Genomic DNA, 20595 nt, shown 5'->3' with positions numbered 1-20595 from the left:
GTCACCAAAGACGGAGGAAGAACGTGCACACATGGTGAAGGTGCCGTATGCTTCAGCAATTGGAAGTCTGATGTATGTCATGGTTTGTACCAGATCAGATATTTCTCATGCAGTGGGAGCTATTAGCAGGTACTTGAATAATCTGGGCAAAGTACACTGGGAAGCTGTCAAATGGATCCTCAGATATTTGCGGGGTACTACAAACAAAGCACTTTGTTTCAAAGGTGGAGATACGATACTGACAGGCTATGTAGATGCTGACTTAGCCGGAAATGTTGACATCAGAAGGAGCACTACAGGGTATGTCTATACTCTAGGAGGTACTGCAGTGAGTTGGGTTTCTCAACTACAGAAGATAGTTGCTCTCTCCACCACTGAAGTAGAATATGTCGCTGTTACGGAAGCCAGCAAGGAGATGGTTTGGCTCTAAAGTTTTTTGGAAGAGTTAGGCAAGAAACAAGAAAACAATGTCTTGTATTGCGATAGTCAAAGTGATATCCATCAAGCGAATAATCCGTCTTTTCATTCCAGGATGAAGCACATACAATTGCGATATCATTTTATCCGGTCTCTTCTGGAAGATGGGATTTTGAAACTTGAAAAGATTAGTGGAGCTCAAAATCCGGCAGACATGTTGACAAAGACGGTGACCATGGACAAACTGAAGTTGTGTTCAACTTTAGTTGGCATGCTAGAGTAACAAGACCAGAAATACTGTTACATTGATCGAGGTATGAAGACAGATTAAAATCAGTCTTCAAGTGGGAGATTGTTGGAAGTCAAAGAGTGCGGCTGAGGATGATTAAAAATCAACAAAGGGGGCACCGAATTCGGTGCCCTAATTTTTTAATTAAATTATAATAGGGTTAATTACACATTTAGCCACTACACACTTTAGGATATTTTCAAGATTAGTCCTTAAGCTTTAACTATAAATACCCTAGCCCATTTAGCTTTAAAATCATCCCAAAATCTTCCAGTTCTCTCTCAAGTGTGTTTTGTAAACACCTGTAATTTTTTTCTTTAGTAAAAGATCTGCAGCAGTCCGGAGACGTAAGCACAATTGGCTGAACTCCGTTATCAATTTTTTGGGTATTATTTTTCCGCTTTTATTTTGTATTCTCACTAATCTGGCTATAGGAAAATTACTTGTTACTCGTTTTTTTCTAGCAACCCCACCAATCAGGATTCGGAGTGTACCATTCTATGGTCTTCTTCAACCCCTCTTCCCATACTGTTCGCTCAGACTGTAACACCCCCAACCCGTATCCGATCCGGATACGAGTCCGAAGTGTCACATTGACTTTTCAAACATTTATTCGTATAAATAGTGAGTAATTTAAAAACTTTGATAACATTTAACTTATTCAAAACGTTTACAAAATATATATCAGAGTTCATACAATTTATATCTTTAGACTACATGCCAACTACACTCTATATACAGTACATATATTTTCTGATCTGACATTTGGTAAGGAGAACTGACCTGTCCTGCTCCGCATTACTCTTTACTCTTCTCGAAACCTACGTGTGAAACAATCACACGCTAAGTCGAAGACTTAGTGAGGCATAAAGAAAACACATCTAATGGAATTCATACCCACTAATCATGCATGACTGTTTTATGCTATCAAATTATACAACTCATTTACATATACATCAACATATATTCGTGCATATTATGTAACAGATACCATTACCCCTATCACATATATATCATATCATGCACACATCATATCACAAATCATATACATATATCACATACATTGTTCTCATATCACCAATATCCATACCTGTAAGCATATTACTTTACATTCATGAATTTGTATTAATGAGTTTATTGGCCCATGATATCATATTGAGAACCTAAGGTATCTGAGTATTGTGAGGTTGTGCACTATGCTGTCACCACAGCTCGTATAAATGCACCAAAGTGCCGCGTAGAATTGCACCGTAGTGCCATATAATGATGTCCATAAGGACCACATAGAATTCCTTAAGAATCATATACATATGCTAGGGATCATATATGTGTCTCACCAGACTTCACACATGTTCCAAAGAATATATATATATCCCGAAGGACCGAGTAGAATATTGTCCCGAAGGACCGCGTAGACCCTCTACTCTTGGCATGCCAACTATACCCCTAGCTCTCAAGACACATAACATGGGCATTTTCTTTTATACTTATCATTTCACATAACACATAGTTCAATTACTCATAAAACATTTTCATATGAGTCACATTTACATGTCACATAGCTTATATACTTTCTCACGTAGTTACATAGATCTATATCATATAACATATATCACAAAGTGCACATAATCACACATATCATATTATATAGCTTAGATCATTTCTCAGATATTCATATAAACATACATATCATATCTAGTTCACATATGATCATATATGTTTCATATAACACATAGAACACTTTCTCCTAGCTTATATCAATTTTCAGAGTTCTTTCATATTACCTGATGACATATATCATATAGATATACAATAACGGATATCATATTATCTACCTTATGCTCTATTTCTTTGTATTCCCATAGATTATAAATTATGTTGTATTTCTAAACATATATCATTTAATAGTATTTTTATTTAGGTATTAATTTAATCTCTTTACTTAATTCAATTTCATATATTCATTATAATCTTTTCATATAGCTCCATTATACTAATTCTCATAATAAATCATACCACTAGGTACTTGTCCAACTCATGTTTCCATTATGCATATACTGTTACCCATGTTTACCTAGTTCATATCACTTCTTATAACTCACTTTCATCATATTTTCCTATTATAACATATTTTATCTCATAACCATGTATCCACATAGTCTTATATTTCATTATCATATTACATATACTTGTTCTCCTATGACCCTTAATAAACATATATTTCTATTTCCCTACATCTCTCGACTTATCTTCTATATTCCTATAATTTCATAACTTATTTTATATCATTTTCCCTTTTTATTCACATAAACCATCTATTTATTTAGTTCAATTTCTCATGACTTCCACAATACTCTTTAATACAACTTTGTAGCTCTTCACTATAATACATAAACCATAGTTTCCTTTAATTTATCAATCTTCCCTATATTACTTATGTATCCTTATTTATGCCTTCGAATTCATACTATTCTCTTAGAGTCTCCTAACATTTCTCGTATAATCACTTATACCATATCATATAACTTATATTTGATTATCTTATTCTCTCATGTTCATTTCATTTCTTATGACTCTATCATATAACTTATCTCATGTTCTTCCATTATTACATATTAAAGTCTTACATACATCATATAGCATATACAAAGCATATCATTATCTTTAGTCATGCATACATACAATCAATGTAATATAGATAATCACATATAATTATAACCACACATAATCATGTCCATGACTTCATGCATATTACTCTAGGAAATAGACTCATCGCAAGTCTTATTTCCATTAAACACTACATATCACTAGTATGCACTCACCTGGCCTCACTAGTCAATTTCAATCTCTTATCTTTCCCTTAATCGATCTTACTTGCCAAATGTTCCAGAATTGCTTTACGCGCAGAATCTACATAAATGTACATTTTGAGGCAATCATTAGATACCTACACCTTGTAATTAGATACTAGCAACTTAAACGAACTTATTAAACCCATATTCACAATTTCCTTTAGGGGGAATCGGTTCCCTACTAAGGGGGTATCGATTCCCTCATGACATTCTGGAAATTTTTGTTCGTTTGAAGGGGTATCGGTTCCCCTTGAATGGGTACCGATTCCCCTTGCCCAGAAATCATATTTTTAACTCGAAAATTACTTCATTTCCTCTCAAACACTTCATATATCATCCCCTTTTCATTCTTAACTCTAGTACACATACTTAAACCAATCTATATTCATTTATTCCATCTTAAACCTCAAAATCCTATCTTCCATATGAGATTCAAAAATCATACCAAATTTTCAATGTGTTCTAATTCCAATTCTAACACTTCATACTTCTTAATTAGATTGATGACAAGTCAAATTCATCCATAAAACTTCAACAACCATACCATATCAAAATTTCATCTTAAAATTCATATTACAAATTCCTTCTTAATTCCTTTATCTTATTGTTTAAATCCCATATAAGCTTTCCTTAAGCTTATTTAATACCCAAAGAATCAAAACTAAGCTTAAAACTCAAGAATTAACCAACTGAAATTAAACTTACCTATTGTAGCTAAGCCCCACGTGAAGAAGAGAAAGCAAGAAGAAGAAAGCTTCCAGATAGCTCTCTTCCCACGTTTTTCACTCTAATAAAAGGGGGGAAGAATATCTTTTAAAGGAAAAGACCATAATACCCTTAATTTCCTTTAATAATTACTAAATAACCTTCAATATATATTCAAATAATCATTGAATTATTTCATTCTTCTACTTTAGTCATCAAATTCTGAAACTTTACAATTTGATCACTAACCCGGTATTGAGGATGTTACACAGACCATCCCAAGTTCTTCAGTTTCTGATCATCAAGAAAATACCTCTGGTCATTGAATGGTCTGTTTTCGACAAACTGGATGCTAGTCTTCGGATCCATAGAAAATAGTTTACATATATCTTTGGCCACATCAATCACTCTCCCCTTTGTTCCAATATTATAAACATGGCCAACTTCACCCTTGTGAAGAATGACTTCAAATGCCTCAGCCACATCCTGACGTTAGACCCATCCCCATGATTTGGAAGAGTCTTCCCTCTCATTGCTAAGAGAATAAACTTTGGGATTAATTTTTCAGGGAACTGGTTGGGACCGTAAACATTGTTTCCACGGGTTGTAATCACAGGTAATCCATACGACCTACCAAATGCCATTACAAGCATTTCAGCACCAGCTTTTGTTGAAGAGTATGGATTTGTTGGCAGAAGTTGGGAAGCCTCATGGTTTCCAACAACAGCATCCTCTTCTGTCTCCCCATAAACCTCATCTGTGCTGACATGGATGAACCTCCTGATTTGGCCAGTGACTTTGCAAGCTTCAAGCAAGACATGATTTCCGTAGATATTGTTCTTGGTAAGCTCAAAGCTGTTCCCAAATGAGTCATCAACATGAGTTTTTGCTGCAAAGTGCATGATTGTGTCAATAGACTCGGAGATGAGGAGGTAGTTGACAAGGTCAGCATTGTTTCTTTGGATAAATTATTCGTTTAGTACATAAACTATAAGTTTTAATCCGTTTTAATATTTAAATTTTCATTTTTTTTAAAAAGTTTTCATTTTAGTACTCGCCGTTTAAAACTTTATTTTTTGTTTCATTTTAGTACCATATTCAAAATTTAACGTTAAGTTTTTTTTTTTAAAAAATGAAAGTTTAGGTACTTAAACGAAAAGAACTTATAATTTAGGTATTAAACGCGTTAAGTTTATACTGATAGGGTACTAAAATGAAACAAAACTAAACTATAAGTATGGTTTAAAAAACTGAAAGTTTAGGTACTAAAACGGGTCAAATTTAATAATTTATGTATTAAATGCGTTGTTCACCCTTTCTTAACAAAATTGATTCTAGCATGTTATCAAATTGGCTTTAATTTTTAAATCAAGCAGTGACTAAATTCCTAACCTTAAAAATAGAGGGATTAAGTATCAAAAGTTTGAAGAATATAGGGACTGGAGGCGTAATTAAACCAAAAATTTACTTTAAGACCTAGCACTGTTTAACTAGAACTTAATTTTATAATATTTTTTATAAACAAATAATTTACATTGGAGGATTAAGATGTAAATCCAGAAACTCCGTTGGAATTTCATGTAGAACGAAATTGCAAACACTGAATGATTGTGGCCCTACAGAATTAATTAAATATACAAATAATAAAGAAGTGTACAAACTCAATCTGTCACATTCCAAACTTGAAAAGCAATTTTAAGTTTTATCGATTTTAATTAATTAAATAAAATTTTCTAATTATATTAAAAAAAATGTTTCTTAAATAATATAAGTTTTTTTTTAATTCAGTTGAGTAACGTAGTTAAAATGTTAAACCAATTTGTTTTTGTTTTGATTATTTGAGGAACTGTTAAACGAATTTAATTTCCTTAGATTTAATTAATTGGCATGTACGGTAACGCCATTCTTTTTAATTGAAAGTGTGAATAGTTAGGGGAGAGTCATTGCATTTAGAGGTTGGAACTGCTATTAGGCAACTTAGGACCCTTTACAGGGGTTGTTGTACCATTTGGTTCTTCAGAATCGGCGTTTCGTCCGCCGGGCATCATCAACATTCTCGGGTGAGGGAGCAATGCGCCGGACACATCGCCCCACCAATCGGGATGTTTGGTGTACCAATCCATGGTCTTCTTCAACCCATCTTCCCATAAAATTTGTTCGGACCATCCCAAGTTTTTCAGTTTCTGATCATCGAGAAAATACCTCTGGTCATTGAATGGTCGGTTCTCGACGAACTCGATGCTTGTCTCCGGATCCATCGAGACAAGCTTGCATACATCTTTGGCTACATCGATCACTCTCCTTTCCTTCTTTGTCCCAATGTTATAAACATGGCCAACTTCGCCCTTATGGAGGATGACTTCAAATGCCTCGGCTACATCCTCGCAGTATAAATAACTCCTCACATGCGAACCGTCCCCGTGAATCGGAAGAGCCTTCCCCCTCATTGCTAATAGGATAAACTTCGGAATTAGTTTCTCGGGGAACTGGTTCGGGCCATAAACGTTGTTTCCCCGAGTCGTAATCACAGGCAATCCATATGATCTACCGTATGCCATAACCAGCATTTCAGCACCTGCTTTCGTCGCGGAGTACGGGTTTGAGGGGAGAAGTTGGGAAGCCTCATGGTTTCCCACAACAGCATCCTCCTCTGTTTCCCCGTAAACCTCATCAGTGCTCACATGAATGAACCTCCTGATCTGGCCAGTGACTTTGCAAGCTTCAAGCAAGACATGAGTACCATAGATATTGTTCTTGGTGAACTCAAAGCTGTTCCCAAACGAGATATCGACATGAGTTTGGGCCGCAAAGTGCATTATCGTGTCAATAGACTCCGTGAAGAGGAGGTAATTAACAAGATCAGCACTGCCGATGTCCCCTGCCACAAACTTAAAGTTTGGAGATGACTTGGATGGGTTGAGGTTTTTCAAGTTCGAGCAATAATCGAGCTTATCCAGAACGACAATCTTGTAATCCGGGTAGTTCCGAACGAGTCGATTCGCAACATGACATCCAATAAACCCAGCAGCCCCGGTAATCAGGATGTTCCTAGGCTTGTAAGTAGCCATACCAAAGCCAATTCTACAAAAGAAAACAAGAAATATGTAACCAAATTTCAGAAACTATGGCAAAATGCACCAACCTGCATAAAATAATACACGAAAAAGTAATCATACACACACTTGTTGCAATCAAAATCCTGGAGATTGCGGATTTAAGAGTGTTTAAACAATAAAGCTGTCCTTTACATCCCTCAAATTGTAAAGGGCTTTCGAGGGATAACTCGAAATCGATGTCGACCAAAAATTCGATACCAATACTTACATCTCCATCTATGATTCAATTGACTCACTCGAATCAATGTTCAACGAACATAGAAATGATCCAGGAGTTCATCAACAAATACTACCCCAATACCCTATCTTAAATCCCATCTGTTGGAAAATAACCATAGAAACAGATCCAATTAATGAGCAAACAAATGTAGCCAAACTAAGAACTAAGGCAGCAACCGTCATGGAACTTTTTTCATTTTTAACAGAGATACAAACAAAATTAAGAAATACCCAGATCATAAAATGGCATAAATTAATTAAAAAAACATGTTTTTCCAACAAATGACACTGAAGAATGCGAAACCTTTTAACTTATAGGAAGTATAGAAATCAATATAAAGAAAAAACCTGAGAGGGAAAATGAAACAGACAAATATAGTGTATTCAATGGTTGATGAAGCTTTGATTTTCTATTTGTTTCAAAGCTTTGATGGATGATTGGAATTGTGGGATCTACAAATACTGTTACTAAACAATACCCACCGATAATGTGGGTGGAGTTATTAAAATTTAGGTGGAGTATACAAATGTCCATCCATTTAATATGTTGTTGAGTTTTCGATTATTAAAATTTATAAAATAATTCTTTAATTGTATAATATTATTTTGTTAAGTCTCTTTACTGTTAAAAATTATAAAGTAGTCATCCGACTATTTTTATGTTCTAAATTCATCCTTTTTTATTTAAAAATTTGACGACTACTTAAATTGAATGTTAACTTATTGATTATAATATGATAAAAACTTATATCAGTATCTCAAATGGTTATAATTTCCCGTTCATGATAGTTCAGACGATGGTCAATTTTTTAACAAAAAAAAGATAAGTTTCGAACATAATGAATAGTTAGGTGACAATTTTGTAAATTTTAATAGTTAAAAGACTCAACAAAATAGCATTCTATAGTCAACTTTATTACTTTTAATAACCGATGTACTTAATCAAATAATATCTTATAGTCAGGGAACCATTTGTATATTTTATCCTAAAATTTAAAATAAATTATAAAAAATAATTATATATTTAGCTTATATAGTATAAAAATATATTATTTTATATTATTTATACAATTAATAAACACTAAAATATTTAGTAAGTTAATTAAGTTTTTCTCTCGTATTTTCTTAAGTCATGAATTCTAAATTCACTCGTATTCCTTTTCTTAGAGTCCACTCGATACATGTGATGAAGCGTCACATACCAGTTACGAGCTAAAAGACTCTGAATATCCTCTATCACTGTTCCCAGGGGTGAATCAAAGTATCACCCGTTGGAGAGTGGTTTTAGCATCAACTTCACGATCAACATTGTTAAATCCGTAATTCCAAGCAACCATCAGGCTCGTTCGTACTGCGAAGAACTCTGCTGCCACACTAGATCAAGTCCTTAAATGTTTTACATAGTGTCAGATCTAAAAATATTTTTCCAGGGAGGACACATATGTATTAATAATAATAAAAATTATGTATGGAGCATACACAAATAAAATTTATGGGACATTCAATAAAATGAATAACTAATATAAAGAAATTTGAATTCCAGGATAGGCACAATAAAATTTTAGGGCGAACATCTTCAGTAATGTACATGCATCCGCCAATGATTCTGCAAAACCCACGATCCACTCCCCGATTTCTCTTCGAAGTAAACCACCTGCTCTAGTAATCCCCGGATTACCTTGGTTAGGACCATCTGTGTTGAGATTTACTCTTCCATGCAAAGGAGGATGCCACTTCACCAACTTATCACAACGCGTGCTGCATGCAGGTTTTTTGAAAGCTTGAATGAGCTCCATTGATGCAAGAGTAATGCAACGCCAAAGAGCTTCCTCATCATAAGAGTAGTCATCTTTCTCAAAGATTCTCCTGTACCTTTCAGTCCAAAGCTTCCAAAGAATGCAAGCGACAAAAGTAATAATTTATTGGTTATTTTTGGACATATCTAATTTCTCAGATATCCAACACCGAATATCTTTGTCCCAAGAATGAACACGCTATGATCCCCAAGTATAGCGCTTCCAAGCATGGCAAGCAATTTCAATAATAAAATAGAGTAATTTTATAAATTTATTTCTGGAATTCTATATTTAAATAGTTACATCCACAAAGTACGTATGCATTAATAAAATTTGATATTGGTGCAAATGAGTAAAACTAGTACCAACATGGACTCCTATTAATAAACTTGAATCTCAACGAGGAGGGGTGTTCATTTTTTGGTTTTAACCAAATTAACCGACTGAATCGAATTAGTTCGGTTAATTCGGTTGGTCACTGAATCAGTTCATACGGATAACGGTTAATATTTTTTTCAATATTAGGTTAACGGTTAATTTGGTTCGAAATCGATTAATTAACCGAATTAACCAAAATTATTAAATATTAAATCTATTATATATATTAAATACATATTTTAAACTCAAAACTTATTAAGAATTAAGATGCAAATTTTTTAACGTCACTAGACTCGTTAAATTACCTAATTAAATTTTAACCCAAATAAAAAATACTAAATTTTAACCCAAATAAAAAAAATACTTTTTTTATATTCAAATTAATCTAATTAAAAAATTAAGGTAAACTATAGCATTGGCCACCTAACTATTTAGCCATTTTACTTTTACCATTGATATTTTAATTTTATCAATCAGACCACCTAACTATTTAATTATTATCAATCAAACCACCTGCCTTTAAAAATTGACGGAAGTGGTGATGACTTAACATGTGGTTTGATTCACAACAATTAAATAGTTATGTGGTTAGTTAGGTGATTTGATTGACAAAATTGAAAGATCGATGGTAAAAATAAAAGGGCTAAATAATTAGGTGGTAGATAATATAGTTTACTGAAAAAAGTTATAAAAAAATCGGTTAAAATCAAAATAACCGAAATTATTCGGTTCGGTTAATATTTGTCAAAAAAATTGATTTGGTTAACTATTTAAAAAAAATCAATTAATTTCGATTAATAATAGTTCAATCGTGGATGGTCGAATTATCCGTTTAAACACCCAAATGAGTAAGGTGGGTTTCTCCACTGAAGATATGCCAAAGGACTCAGCTTCCAATAGCATCTAATTTCGGCTAACTTAAAAAAATTAAGTATCAATAGTATATCAATTTTTCATTTCAGTATCTAAAGTATGTTTTTGATATCTAAACTATATTTTATGTACTCATTTTGAATTAAGCCTTTAATTTTCAGTGATTTCTAGCTGAAGTCGGTTTGGTGCAGTAAAAAATGGACCTTTTGACCCTATTATTGTTCTACAGGCAAACCCGTTCACATTCTGGTTTTATGGGTAATGAAGGGCTTAGATCTGGGGGGAAATAAAAGCCATTAATGTTTTATATTAATATTTCTTGTTAAGTGGAAGACTGGAAGTCATTGTTTAATACAGTATATTTTATATTTTTAAATATTGGAATCATTGTGTGTGTTATACTATTGCATTAGTTAATGTAATTATATGTACTCCCAATTAATTCTGAATTGGGAGAGTTCGTTTACAAATTTGAATATAATTCAAAAACGAAATTAAGAGTGGAGAGAAATCAGATCAGATATGCCATCTTCGGTTTCATGCCCTCGTGCAATTACAAACTTTAGATTTCAATGCCAAACAAAAACCCTTTCTCCACCATGCCCAAATCTCTCCCTTTCATTTTGTAAGCCATCCAGATTATCATCTTTCAGCTTAACACTAAGATCCCAATTCCAGGAGCAACCCAGTAGAACCATCCGTTTGTTGACTTCCAATCGTTCTCGAATTCATTGTGGCGCTTCATCAGACAATTACAGTGCAAACTCCAAGAAAAGTTTCGGAGAATGGGTTGAGTGGGTTGGTGAAGGGATTTCCAGTGCATTTCCACTATGGTTTTATTTAGCATGTCTACTGTTGTTCTTCAAGCCAAGTTCTTTCAGTTGGATTACGCCCGAGTGGAGCACTTTTGGTCTTACTCTTACTATGTTTGGTATGGGTACGACTCTTACTCTAGATGATTTTCGTGGTGCCCTTGCCATGACTAAAGAGTTGATCACAGGTTTTGTGCTCCAATATACGGTTTGTGTTCGTTTTCTTATTATTGTTTATGTTGAGCTGAGCTGAGCTGATATATCTGAGTAACAAATTGTGGGTTTTATAGTACCGTCATCTCGAAGTGTCAAAGGTCTATCCATGGAATTTAGTATATTGCATTTTTTACATCAAGGAAATTGATCAGCATATTGATTATGGGGGCTGCTATCTTAAGAAAAGTCTATTAATTTTTCTTGGCTGAGTTACACATACTTGACTAATTGCCAATAACCTTACCAAATCCGATTCAGGCATTTAAATCCAACCCTGGCCATAACTTTGGGTATTTTCAAGCCAGAGTATCTTAGCTAAACTGTTAAACAACGGGTGCCTCGTTGCAGGTGATGCCCTTATCTGCGTTTCTTGTGAGCAAGTTTTTAAATCTGCCGTGTGACGCTGCAGCTAGTTTAATATTGTTTGGTTGCTGTCCTGGTGGTATGCTTACCCTTTGCATGTGTATTGTATATGCTACTTCTCCATCCTTGTTGTCATCTTGATTGTGCTTCAATCTTTCATTTCAGCTGCAGCAAGTAACATCGTCACATATCTTGCCCGGTATGCGAATATTTTTATAGGTGTCATGCATTGTTCTTTAATTCTTGATTCCTTTTCCAGAAGATCTGATGATCATGCTATCTTCCAGGGGAAATGTGGCACTTTCCGTGCTGATGACTGCTGCAAGCACTCTTTCAGCCGTGGTTAGTAAACTACGACTTTCCTCATCCTCTCTTTTTTATTATTGGGTGTTTTAAGAATATTTTTCGACAAGCCTCCTCCCACTGACTCTGGCTTGATTGTAGTTTCCATTTATCGGGGCAATTATATATGCGACTGATGACCATCCTACCTGTGGGAGTGCTGAATTATAAGTGTTTGATGGCATAATGTTTTCATGTGGGAAACAGATTTTTATATACTTAACAAACAGAATGTCAGATACTGTTAAATTGAGTTATATTTTTACATTTGCCTGTTTAAGAACTTGGGAAACATTTACTACCTTTATTCGAAGAACCATGTGGGATATTATGTGATAAGCAACATTGAACTCCGATTGAGTAGAGTAGTAACTTGCATTCACTACGATGAATACTTCCGGAGGGTAGGATATTTCTTAACATTGCATCACTTAGTATCGTTTTATTCCCATTTATTTCTTCTGCAGATTATGACCCCCTTTCTCACTGCCAAGCACGCTGGGAAATATGTTGCAGTAGATGCAGTTGGACTGCTAGTCTCAACACTGCAGGTGAATTCTTTTGTTGCATAGCTTTTTTCCCCCAGAAATATAGTTCATTCCTTTTCGTGGATTGTACTTAACCATGCTATTACCCCAGGTTGTGCTTCTTCCTGTATTGGGTGGTGCATTCCTAAAACAGTATTTCAATGGCCTGGTTAAATTTGTTTCTCCTTTGACACCAACCATTGCGGCTGGAACCCTCGGTATTCAGTGTGGAAATGTAATTATATCGTCTTATAGGCATCTTTTGGTAGCTAAAGCTTTTTTTCGTGCACTTATTTTCTCCGACAGTGCTTTTGTTATTCTTATATACGGTGTACAAGTCCCAGTTTCAGCCCTTTTTCATGCATCTGGATTTTTCTTTGGTTATATACTTTCAAGGATGCTTGGGCTTGATGTGGCATCATCGCGAACCATCTCTATTGAGGTTGGCATGAAGGTACGTAAACCATTTCAAGCAGTTCGTTCTCAAAGAACAGAGCTTCTCTTTGGTTCATCCAGGGATTCTTGTAGCACTGTCGATATTGTTGGGAAATTGGAAACATTGATCATAGTTTTTTAACATGAAAAATTAATGGTGTGTTGGCGTGTTGCGGAAGGTTTTTTGTTGAAAACGGAGTGATATTTGTCGAACCGGAGTGATAATTGTTCTTCTATTCTTTCTTCTTTTTTTTCCATGAAGCTTAATCCTTTTATTCAAAACAAACTTTCAGAACGTGGTTCTCGGAGTTGTTATTGCTACTCAGTACTTACAAGATCCCTCGAGTCCAGTAACATTTGCAGTGTCCGGCATATGCCAGACAATTATCGGTAGTGTATTGGCCGGAATTTGGAGACGCGATGTACCAAAACAGAAGTCTTTGACAACGGTTTCAGCTTCCAATAGCATTTAAGTTCCAAGAATTCTAGCTGAAGTTGATGCAGTGAAAATGGATCTTTTGACCCTTTTGCTGTGCTCCCCTATGCACATTCTGGTTATATGGCAAATGATGGGCTTACATACGAGGATATGGAAACAATTTGATATGCATTGGATGTCAATGACTGCCTCCTTTGTTTCATGTTTTATTTTCATACTCTTGGTTTAATTTATATAAGTACTTATACTTTGGTGGTTGAAGAAATGATTGTTATTTTAAGAGATTTTTAGGTTCGAGCACCAATAATTGTAGCATTGATGATTAAACATTTATTGTCAGATGGTTGAGAGTATTTAGAATAGATATTGCGTTTATGATCATTTTGTTTCTTATTATTCTGTTTACCATTTCAATCCTTAATGTTTTAGTTTTTTCATCAAAAATATTTATGTTCGATAAAAATTAGTTGATTGACATTCAATATATATTATTGATGTATCGTTTTTTCATCTGCTTAATTAATTATATGATATATGTTATGTCATCATTTTTTATAATGTGATATATGTCATGTTATTACTTTTGATGATGTAGTATATCAGTAATTAACAAGTAGAAATACTATGTTAACGACATATATTTATTGTTTGTCAACTAATGACTTATATTTAGAATTTTATTTAAATTCAATAATTAAATAAAAATATATTAATGATAAATTTATAAAACTAATTAGATAACTAAAAACCAATAATAATTGAGTAATCAAATAAGGAATTTACTCTAACGTTACTAATAAGCCATTTGAAAGGCACCAAAAATAGAAAAGAAAAGAAAGTAACAAACAGCGGCAGAGAGGAATCAGAGATGCAATCCTCACTCTCATGCTCTCCTGCAAAAACAAACTTCAAAATTCATCATAAACCACAAAACCCATCTCTATCGTACCCGAATGTCATCGTTTCATTTCCTAAACCTTCCATTTCATCATCTTCCAACTTATCACTAAGATCCCTATCCCAGAAATTACCCGATAGAATCACCAACTTGCCGGCTTCCAATCGTTTTCGAATTCATTGCGTAGTTTCATCAGAAAGTAACGGTGCTGGCACCAAGAGAAGTCTCAGAGAATGGGTTGAGTGGGTTGGTGAAGTGATTTCCACAGCATTTCCGCTATGGGTTTCTTTAGGGTGTCTGCTTGGGCTGTTCAAGCCAAGTTCTTTCAGCTGGGTTACGCCCAAGTGGAGCATTTTTGGTCTTACTCTTACTATGCTTGGTATGGGTATGACTCTTACTCTAGATGACCTTCGAGGTGCCCTTGCTATGCCTAAAGAGCTTATATCTGGATTTGTGCTCCAATATTCGGTTTGTACTCATTTCTTCAAGAAATTGATGTTATGTATTGAACTGAGGTGATATTTATTTTAAGCAACAGTTTCTGGGTTTAAAGCAATGACATCTCTGAATGCCATAGGTATAACCATTGACTTTTTGTCCGTTGCATTCTTTTTCCAAATAGCCTTAACAAATCTGATTCAGGCATATAAATCCCACTCTTGAAATAACTCTGTGCAAACCAGGGTATCAGGGGTGCTTAATGAGTTATCTCTGCGCAAACCAGGGTATCATAGCTAGGGGTGCTTAATAAGTTAATAATGTGAACAGCTCGAACTCGACTTGGTCAAAACTTGGTCAACTCTCGACTCAGGTTGACTAAATTCGAAATTGAGTTCAACTCAGGATCTTAACGAGTTGAGTAGCTAAATTTCAACTCGATTCGATTAGTTCGTCAGCAGCTCGATAATTTTTTTATATAATTTTTTATTAGTTCGGTGATTGCAAGCAATAATGAATGGAGTGGAGAGATATTGATTTTCTTATTTTTAGGATTGATTATGTATAGTTGATTTTTTTTTTTCAAGAATGTTTTGAATATGTTAGTTTGATGTATTTGTGGATTGTTATTTTAGTTTTAGTATGTTAGTTTGGTGTATTTGTGGATTGTTACATTAGAATTTAGACTTTAAAATTACTTCATACATTCTTTTGATAGTTTTTAGGTTAAATTTGTTAATTTATTTTTATATTAAGCTCTATACAGTATTAGTAGGTTTAACCTATAGTTAAAAAAAGAGGTAAAATTTATAGTGAGCATAACGAGCAACGAGTTGAGTTGAGCAAAATTTTTTTAAAGAGCACGAGTCGAGCAAAATTTTAATGAGGAATGAGTCGAGCAAAATTTTAACGAGCAATGAGTCGAGCAACAAAATGTTTTAATGAGCACGAGTTGAGCACTGTTCAACTCACAATCGACTCGCTTGATAAGCACCCCTAATCATACCAATTCATGTTACTTTTGTATCTGGGAAATACTTGTAATCTGGTAAACGTTGGGTGACTTGTTGTAGGTTATGCCCTTATCTGGGTACTTTGTGAGCAAGCTCTTAAATCTGCCATCTCACTATGCAGCTGGTTTAATATTGGTTGGCTGCTGTCCTGGTGGTAAGCTTATAGTCACTCTTAGTATTACTTAAATTGTCCATCCTCGGCTTCCTCTTTTATAGTGCTTCATTTTTTTCATTGCAGGTACAGCAAGTAACATTGTCACATATCTTGCCCGGTAAGCAAATATGTCTAACCATATCATTCATTGTTCTTTATTTTTTGATGCCTTTGCCTTTGCCTGAAGATCTGACGATCTTGTTATCTCCCAGAGGAAATGTCGCGCTTTCCGTGCTGATGACTGCTGCAAACACTCTGTCAGCTGTGGTTAGTAAACCAGAACTTATGCCTCATCATGTCTTTCTTATTAATGGGTGTTTTAAGAATATGTTTCTATGAGCCTCCTCATATCGACTCTGTCTTAACTTTACTGCCCACTTGTTGGGGCAATTTTCTGATTGATGACCATCCTCCATGGGGGAGTGCTGTATTATGAGTAAATATTTGGTCACAATTTCATTGTGTCTAGTGTAATGACAATTTGGTTTGGATTCCCATTCTTTCTGTCTTCCTTTCCTCAAAGAAAAGAAAAACAGGAAGACAAACATTTAGGTTGCATTCACCTGTTTAAGATCTGAGGAGACATCGATCATCTTTCTTCGAAGAACCATATAGTATATTATGGGATAAGCAACACTAATTAAAACTTTTTCTTGATGTTGCGTCACTTAGTATCGTTTTATTCCCATTTATTTATTCTTCAGATTATGACCCCCTTTCTCACGGCCAAGCTCGCTGGGCAATATGTTGCAGTAGATGCAGTTGGACTGCTAGTCTCAACACTGCAGGTGAATTCTTTTGTTGCATAACTTTTTTCCCCACAAATATAGTTCATTCCTTTTCGTGGATTGTACTTAACCATGCTATTACCCCAGGTTGTGCTTCTTCCTGTATTGGGTGGTGCATTCCTAAATCAGTATTTCCATGGCCTTGTTAAATTTGTTTCTCCTTTGATGCCGACCATTGCGGTTGGAACTGTCGCTATTCTGTGCGGAAATGCAATTGCTCAGAGTTCTTCTGCAATCCTTTCATCCGGTCTGCAAGTGGTGTTAGCTGCAGCCCTTCTTCATGCATCTGGATTCACCTTTGGCTATATCCTTTCAAGGGCACTCGGGCTCGATGTAGCGTCATCACGAACCATTTCTATTGAGGTTGGCATGCAGGTATGCAAACTATTTGAAGCAGTTTGATCTCGACAGAGCTTCTTTTTGGTTGATCCAGGCATTTATAACATGAAAATTAGTATCTTGGTCGCATGTTGTGGATGGTTTTTCAGCTGACCAAATAAGAATTAGTACTTAATCCATTCATGATTCATTTCCTTTTATAGGGGTGTAAACGAGCCAAGTCGAGCTCGAGTATTGCTGAGTTCGACTCGACTCGAAAACTCTGAAATAGAGCTCGACTCGACTTGAAAACACGCGAGCTTAAAATTTTCAAGCTCGACTCGAACTCGAAATCCTGAACTGAAGCTCGTGAGAAGCTCGAAAAAGCTCGAAATGAAAAAAAAATCTTAAACTTAACTCGATTGAAGCCTCAAACTCGAACATGAATCTTAAATACATGAAATCTTACTGTATTTTTTAAAAAAAAATCAATACATAAATATTAATATTAATATTAATTTATTTTTTTAAATAAAATATTAGTATATTATATTTTCGAGCTGCTCACGAGCTTTTCGAGTCGAATATCGAGTAGTTCGTTTCAGCTCGTTAAGAACTCGACTCGAGCTCGAGCTCGAGTTGAGTCCATTCGATCCGAGAATTTATCGAGCCTTGATCGAGTTGATCTCGAATAGCTCGCGATTTGTCTCGTCTCATTTACAGCCTTATCTTTTTATCATGAAGCTTGATCCTTTATTCAACTCATTGATGTTTCAGAACTCGGTTCTCGGAGTGGTTCTTGCTACTCAGCACTTTCAAAATCCATTGACAGCAGTACCGTGTGCAGTGTCCAGCGTATGCCACTCAATATTCGGTAGCTTGTTGGCCGGAATTTGGAGACGCAATGTGCCGAAGCCGAAGCCGAACCCCGAGTGACAACGACATGCTATGTCGATTTTGTATGCATATTAATACATATATGAAATATATATGTATTTTTATGAATATTTTTGTATGCTTGCACTAAACATGACTATTTCTGGGAAAAATGGCAAGATATAAACCAAGCTTCATTCCATTCAAGGAAAACACACTACACCTTTAATCAAAATGAAGATTTCGTTGGTTTGTTGGATTCGATTTATTTTTTAAAAAATATTAAATAAACTTATAATATTAATAGAATTGTTTTTGAAGATTATTATAAATAGCAAGAAAAATATGGAATATCTCTACCTATTTATTTGATTTTTCATGTTTGAATTGACTTTTACTTTTTTAATAAAATAATTTGATTTTTAACAAATTGTTTTCTTTGGAAATTGCTTATCCGCTTCATTTGTTGAATAATTTATATTAGGTAATACTGAAATTTCTCACGAGAATAATTCTTTAAATTCAATTTATTTTATTTATAATATTAAAATCTGAGTTATAAACATTGTTTGAGAACTTAACATCTCATTCTAGATCTTTCAAATTGGTAGTTAATTGATATATTAAAAATATTTTTATTAAATTTATATTTTTTTTTAAATTTGAATAAATTTTAAAACAAAATAATTATAGCTAAATTAATTAAATTTAATTCAAACCAATGGATTCTGAATCTAACGTGCAATCCCTTGTTTATCTGGCTTTCAATGGTTTCCCTTATTAATATTTAGGGTAAAATACACATTTAGTACCTAAACTATCACTTTTATTCTATTTTAGTATCTAAACTTTTAATATTTTCAATCATACCTAACGTTTACCTTTTGTTTCATTTAATTACCCGCCGTTAAAAATGTAGGCAAACATTATTATTTTTAGAAAATATAGACGGCGATATTTTTGTAAAACGAGTTTTAAAAAATAAAAATATATGAAAATTAGCAAATAAAAATAGAAATATATATATTGTTTATGCTTTTTTCTTTGACATATACAAGAAATAAAAGTCAAACTTTGTCTTCGTAAATTTTCAAATATAATATAGAACATATTAGTTTAATAACTTGTTTTTTAAACACATTGACCAATACAATTCATCGTTCAAACATCCAAAAATTATTAATTTATTTTATAGGTTAAATGCATATATAATTTTGTTTATTTTTCCTACTTTCTTCTTTGAACAATATTTTATCAGCTTGTTCGTTAAAATTATGAAAATTATCGCATTAATTCACTATTACATCTCTTCATTAAAATAGTACGATGTGATAGAAAATATATATCATATAATGCGTTAAGATGATGTCATGTAATAACTCGAAAAAAAGACTAAAAATAAATTAGAAAAAAAATAAAAAAAAATAAAATGATGTTTTCTAAAAAAATATTGTAAAACTTATAAAACTGCAATATGTGCTCAAGATAAATAATCAAAAGTTTGAATAGTATATATGGGTTTATTATCTAGGGTAAACTACGTATTTAGTACCTACAATATCAATTTTGATCGTTTTAATACTTGAACTTTCATTTTTTTCAAAATCATACCTAACGTTTAGCTTTTGTTTCATTTTAGTATCACATCGTTAAAAACTTAACGCGTTTAGTACCTAAACATCAGTTGTGGTCCTTTTTAGTCCTAAACTTTCAATTTCTTTAAAAAATTAACGTTACATTTTGAATAAAGTACTAAAATTTAAGTATGGTTTTGAAAAAAATTAGAAGTTTAGGTATTAAAACGGACCAAAACTGATAATTTAAGTACTAAACGTAATTTAGTATATTATCTAAAGATAACATATATAAGCATTTAAGAGTATCCATATATTTTTCTAGATCTATTCAAAAATAAAATTTATTTTTGGATTTCTTTAGACATGAAGAAAACAATATTGTCGAGGCCAGGTTTAACTATCATACAGGACCGGTCCTAACTATTTTTAGGCTCGGGGCGAAAATAAAAAATGAGCCCCTAATATAAAAAAATTAAGAAGCATGCTATTTATACTTAAATTTTTTCCTCTCATTAAATTTTTAAAAAAATAACGTTAACAATTTTTTTTTTATTGATATGAAAAATCGGGAAAAATATTTGGTGAATTGATTGTGAGAATTTGGAAATACCAAAAATTAAAGAGTTCAATTGATTTTTTTTTGAATTTTGAGAAAGAAATATTAGATGAGAATTTTATGGAAGAACATTTATTAACGTTAATATAAAATTCAATAAAGATAATTGACACCTTAATAAATTCATGGGCCCAATTA

At 33.6% G+C, this 20595-nt stretch overlaps 4 protein-coding genes across 5 annotated transcripts; 2 read left to right on the top strand and 2 right to left on the bottom strand.

Annotated features, from left to right (window-relative positions):
- Nucleotides 1–4667: 4667 nt before the first annotated feature.
- Nucleotides 4668–5165, bottom strand: LOC120155405 (trifunctional UDP-glucose 4,6-dehydratase/UDP-4-keto-6-deoxy-D-glucose 3,5-epimerase/UDP-4-keto-L-rhamnose-reductase RHM1-like). The gene has a single exon (XM_039166965.1). The coding sequence runs from the start codon at nt 5163–5165 to the stop codon at nt 4668–4670; it is 498 nt and encodes a 165-aa protein (XP_039022896.1).
- Nucleotides 5166–6182: 1017 nt separating this feature from the next.
- LOC120155427 (trifunctional UDP-glucose 4,6-dehydratase/UDP-4-keto-6-deoxy-D-glucose 3,5-epimerase/UDP-4-keto-L-rhamnose-reductase RHM1-like) lies at nt 6183–8028 on the bottom strand. Of its 2 annotated transcripts, none has more exons than XM_039166981.1 (2): nt 7915–8028; nt 6183–7344 (listed from the first exon to the last, which is right to left on the bottom strand). In XM_039166981.1, the coding sequence occupies exon 2, from the start codon at nt 7329–7331 to the stop codon at nt 6213–6215; it is 1119 nt and encodes a 372-aa protein (XP_039022912.1). In that variant the 5' UTR covers nt 7332–7344; nt 7915–8028; the 3' UTR covers nt 6183–6212. The 2 variants fall into 2 exon arrangements, with proteins under 2 accessions (XP_039022912.1, XP_039022913.1); XM_039166982.1 differs by having other exon boundaries at nt 7947–8015.
- Nucleotides 8029–11119: 3091 nt separating this feature from the next.
- LOC120155425 (probable sodium/metabolite cotransporter BASS1, chloroplastic) lies at nt 11120–14030 on the top strand. The gene is made up of 7 exons (XM_039166979.1): nt 11120–11665; nt 12022–12115; nt 12202–12235; nt 12324–12378; nt 12846–12929; nt 13018–13359; nt 13634–14030. Exons 1-7 carry the CDS (start codon nt 11168–11170, stop codon nt 13811–13813), a joined length of 1287 nt encoding a protein of 428 aa, XP_039022910.1. The 5' UTR covers nt 11120–11167; the 3' UTR covers nt 13814–14030.
- A 588-nt stretch (nt 14031–14618) lies between these two features.
- LOC120155426 (probable sodium/metabolite cotransporter BASS1, chloroplastic) lies at nt 14619–18358 on the top strand. Its single transcript, XM_039166980.1, has 7 exons — nt 14619–15145; nt 16189–16282; nt 16367–16400; nt 16495–16549; nt 16987–17070; nt 17158–17445; nt 18166–18358. Exons 1-7 carry the CDS (start codon nt 14648–14650, stop codon nt 18322–18324), a joined length of 1212 nt encoding a protein of 403 aa, XP_039022911.1. The 5' UTR covers nt 14619–14647; the 3' UTR covers nt 18325–18358.
- The last annotated feature ends 2237 nt before the right edge of the window (nt 18359–20595 follow it).

Source organism: Hibiscus syriacus, unplaced genomic scaffold (assembly GCF_006381635.1).
Source record: "Hibiscus syriacus cultivar Baekdansim isolate YM2019G1 unplaced genomic scaffold, ASM638163v2 tig00111191_pilon, whole genome shotgun sequence".
Taxonomy (NCBI): domain Eukaryota; kingdom Viridiplantae; phylum Streptophyta; class Magnoliopsida; order Malvales; family Malvaceae; genus Hibiscus; species Hibiscus syriacus.
This window is presented reverse-complemented; position numbering and strand designations above follow the sequence as displayed.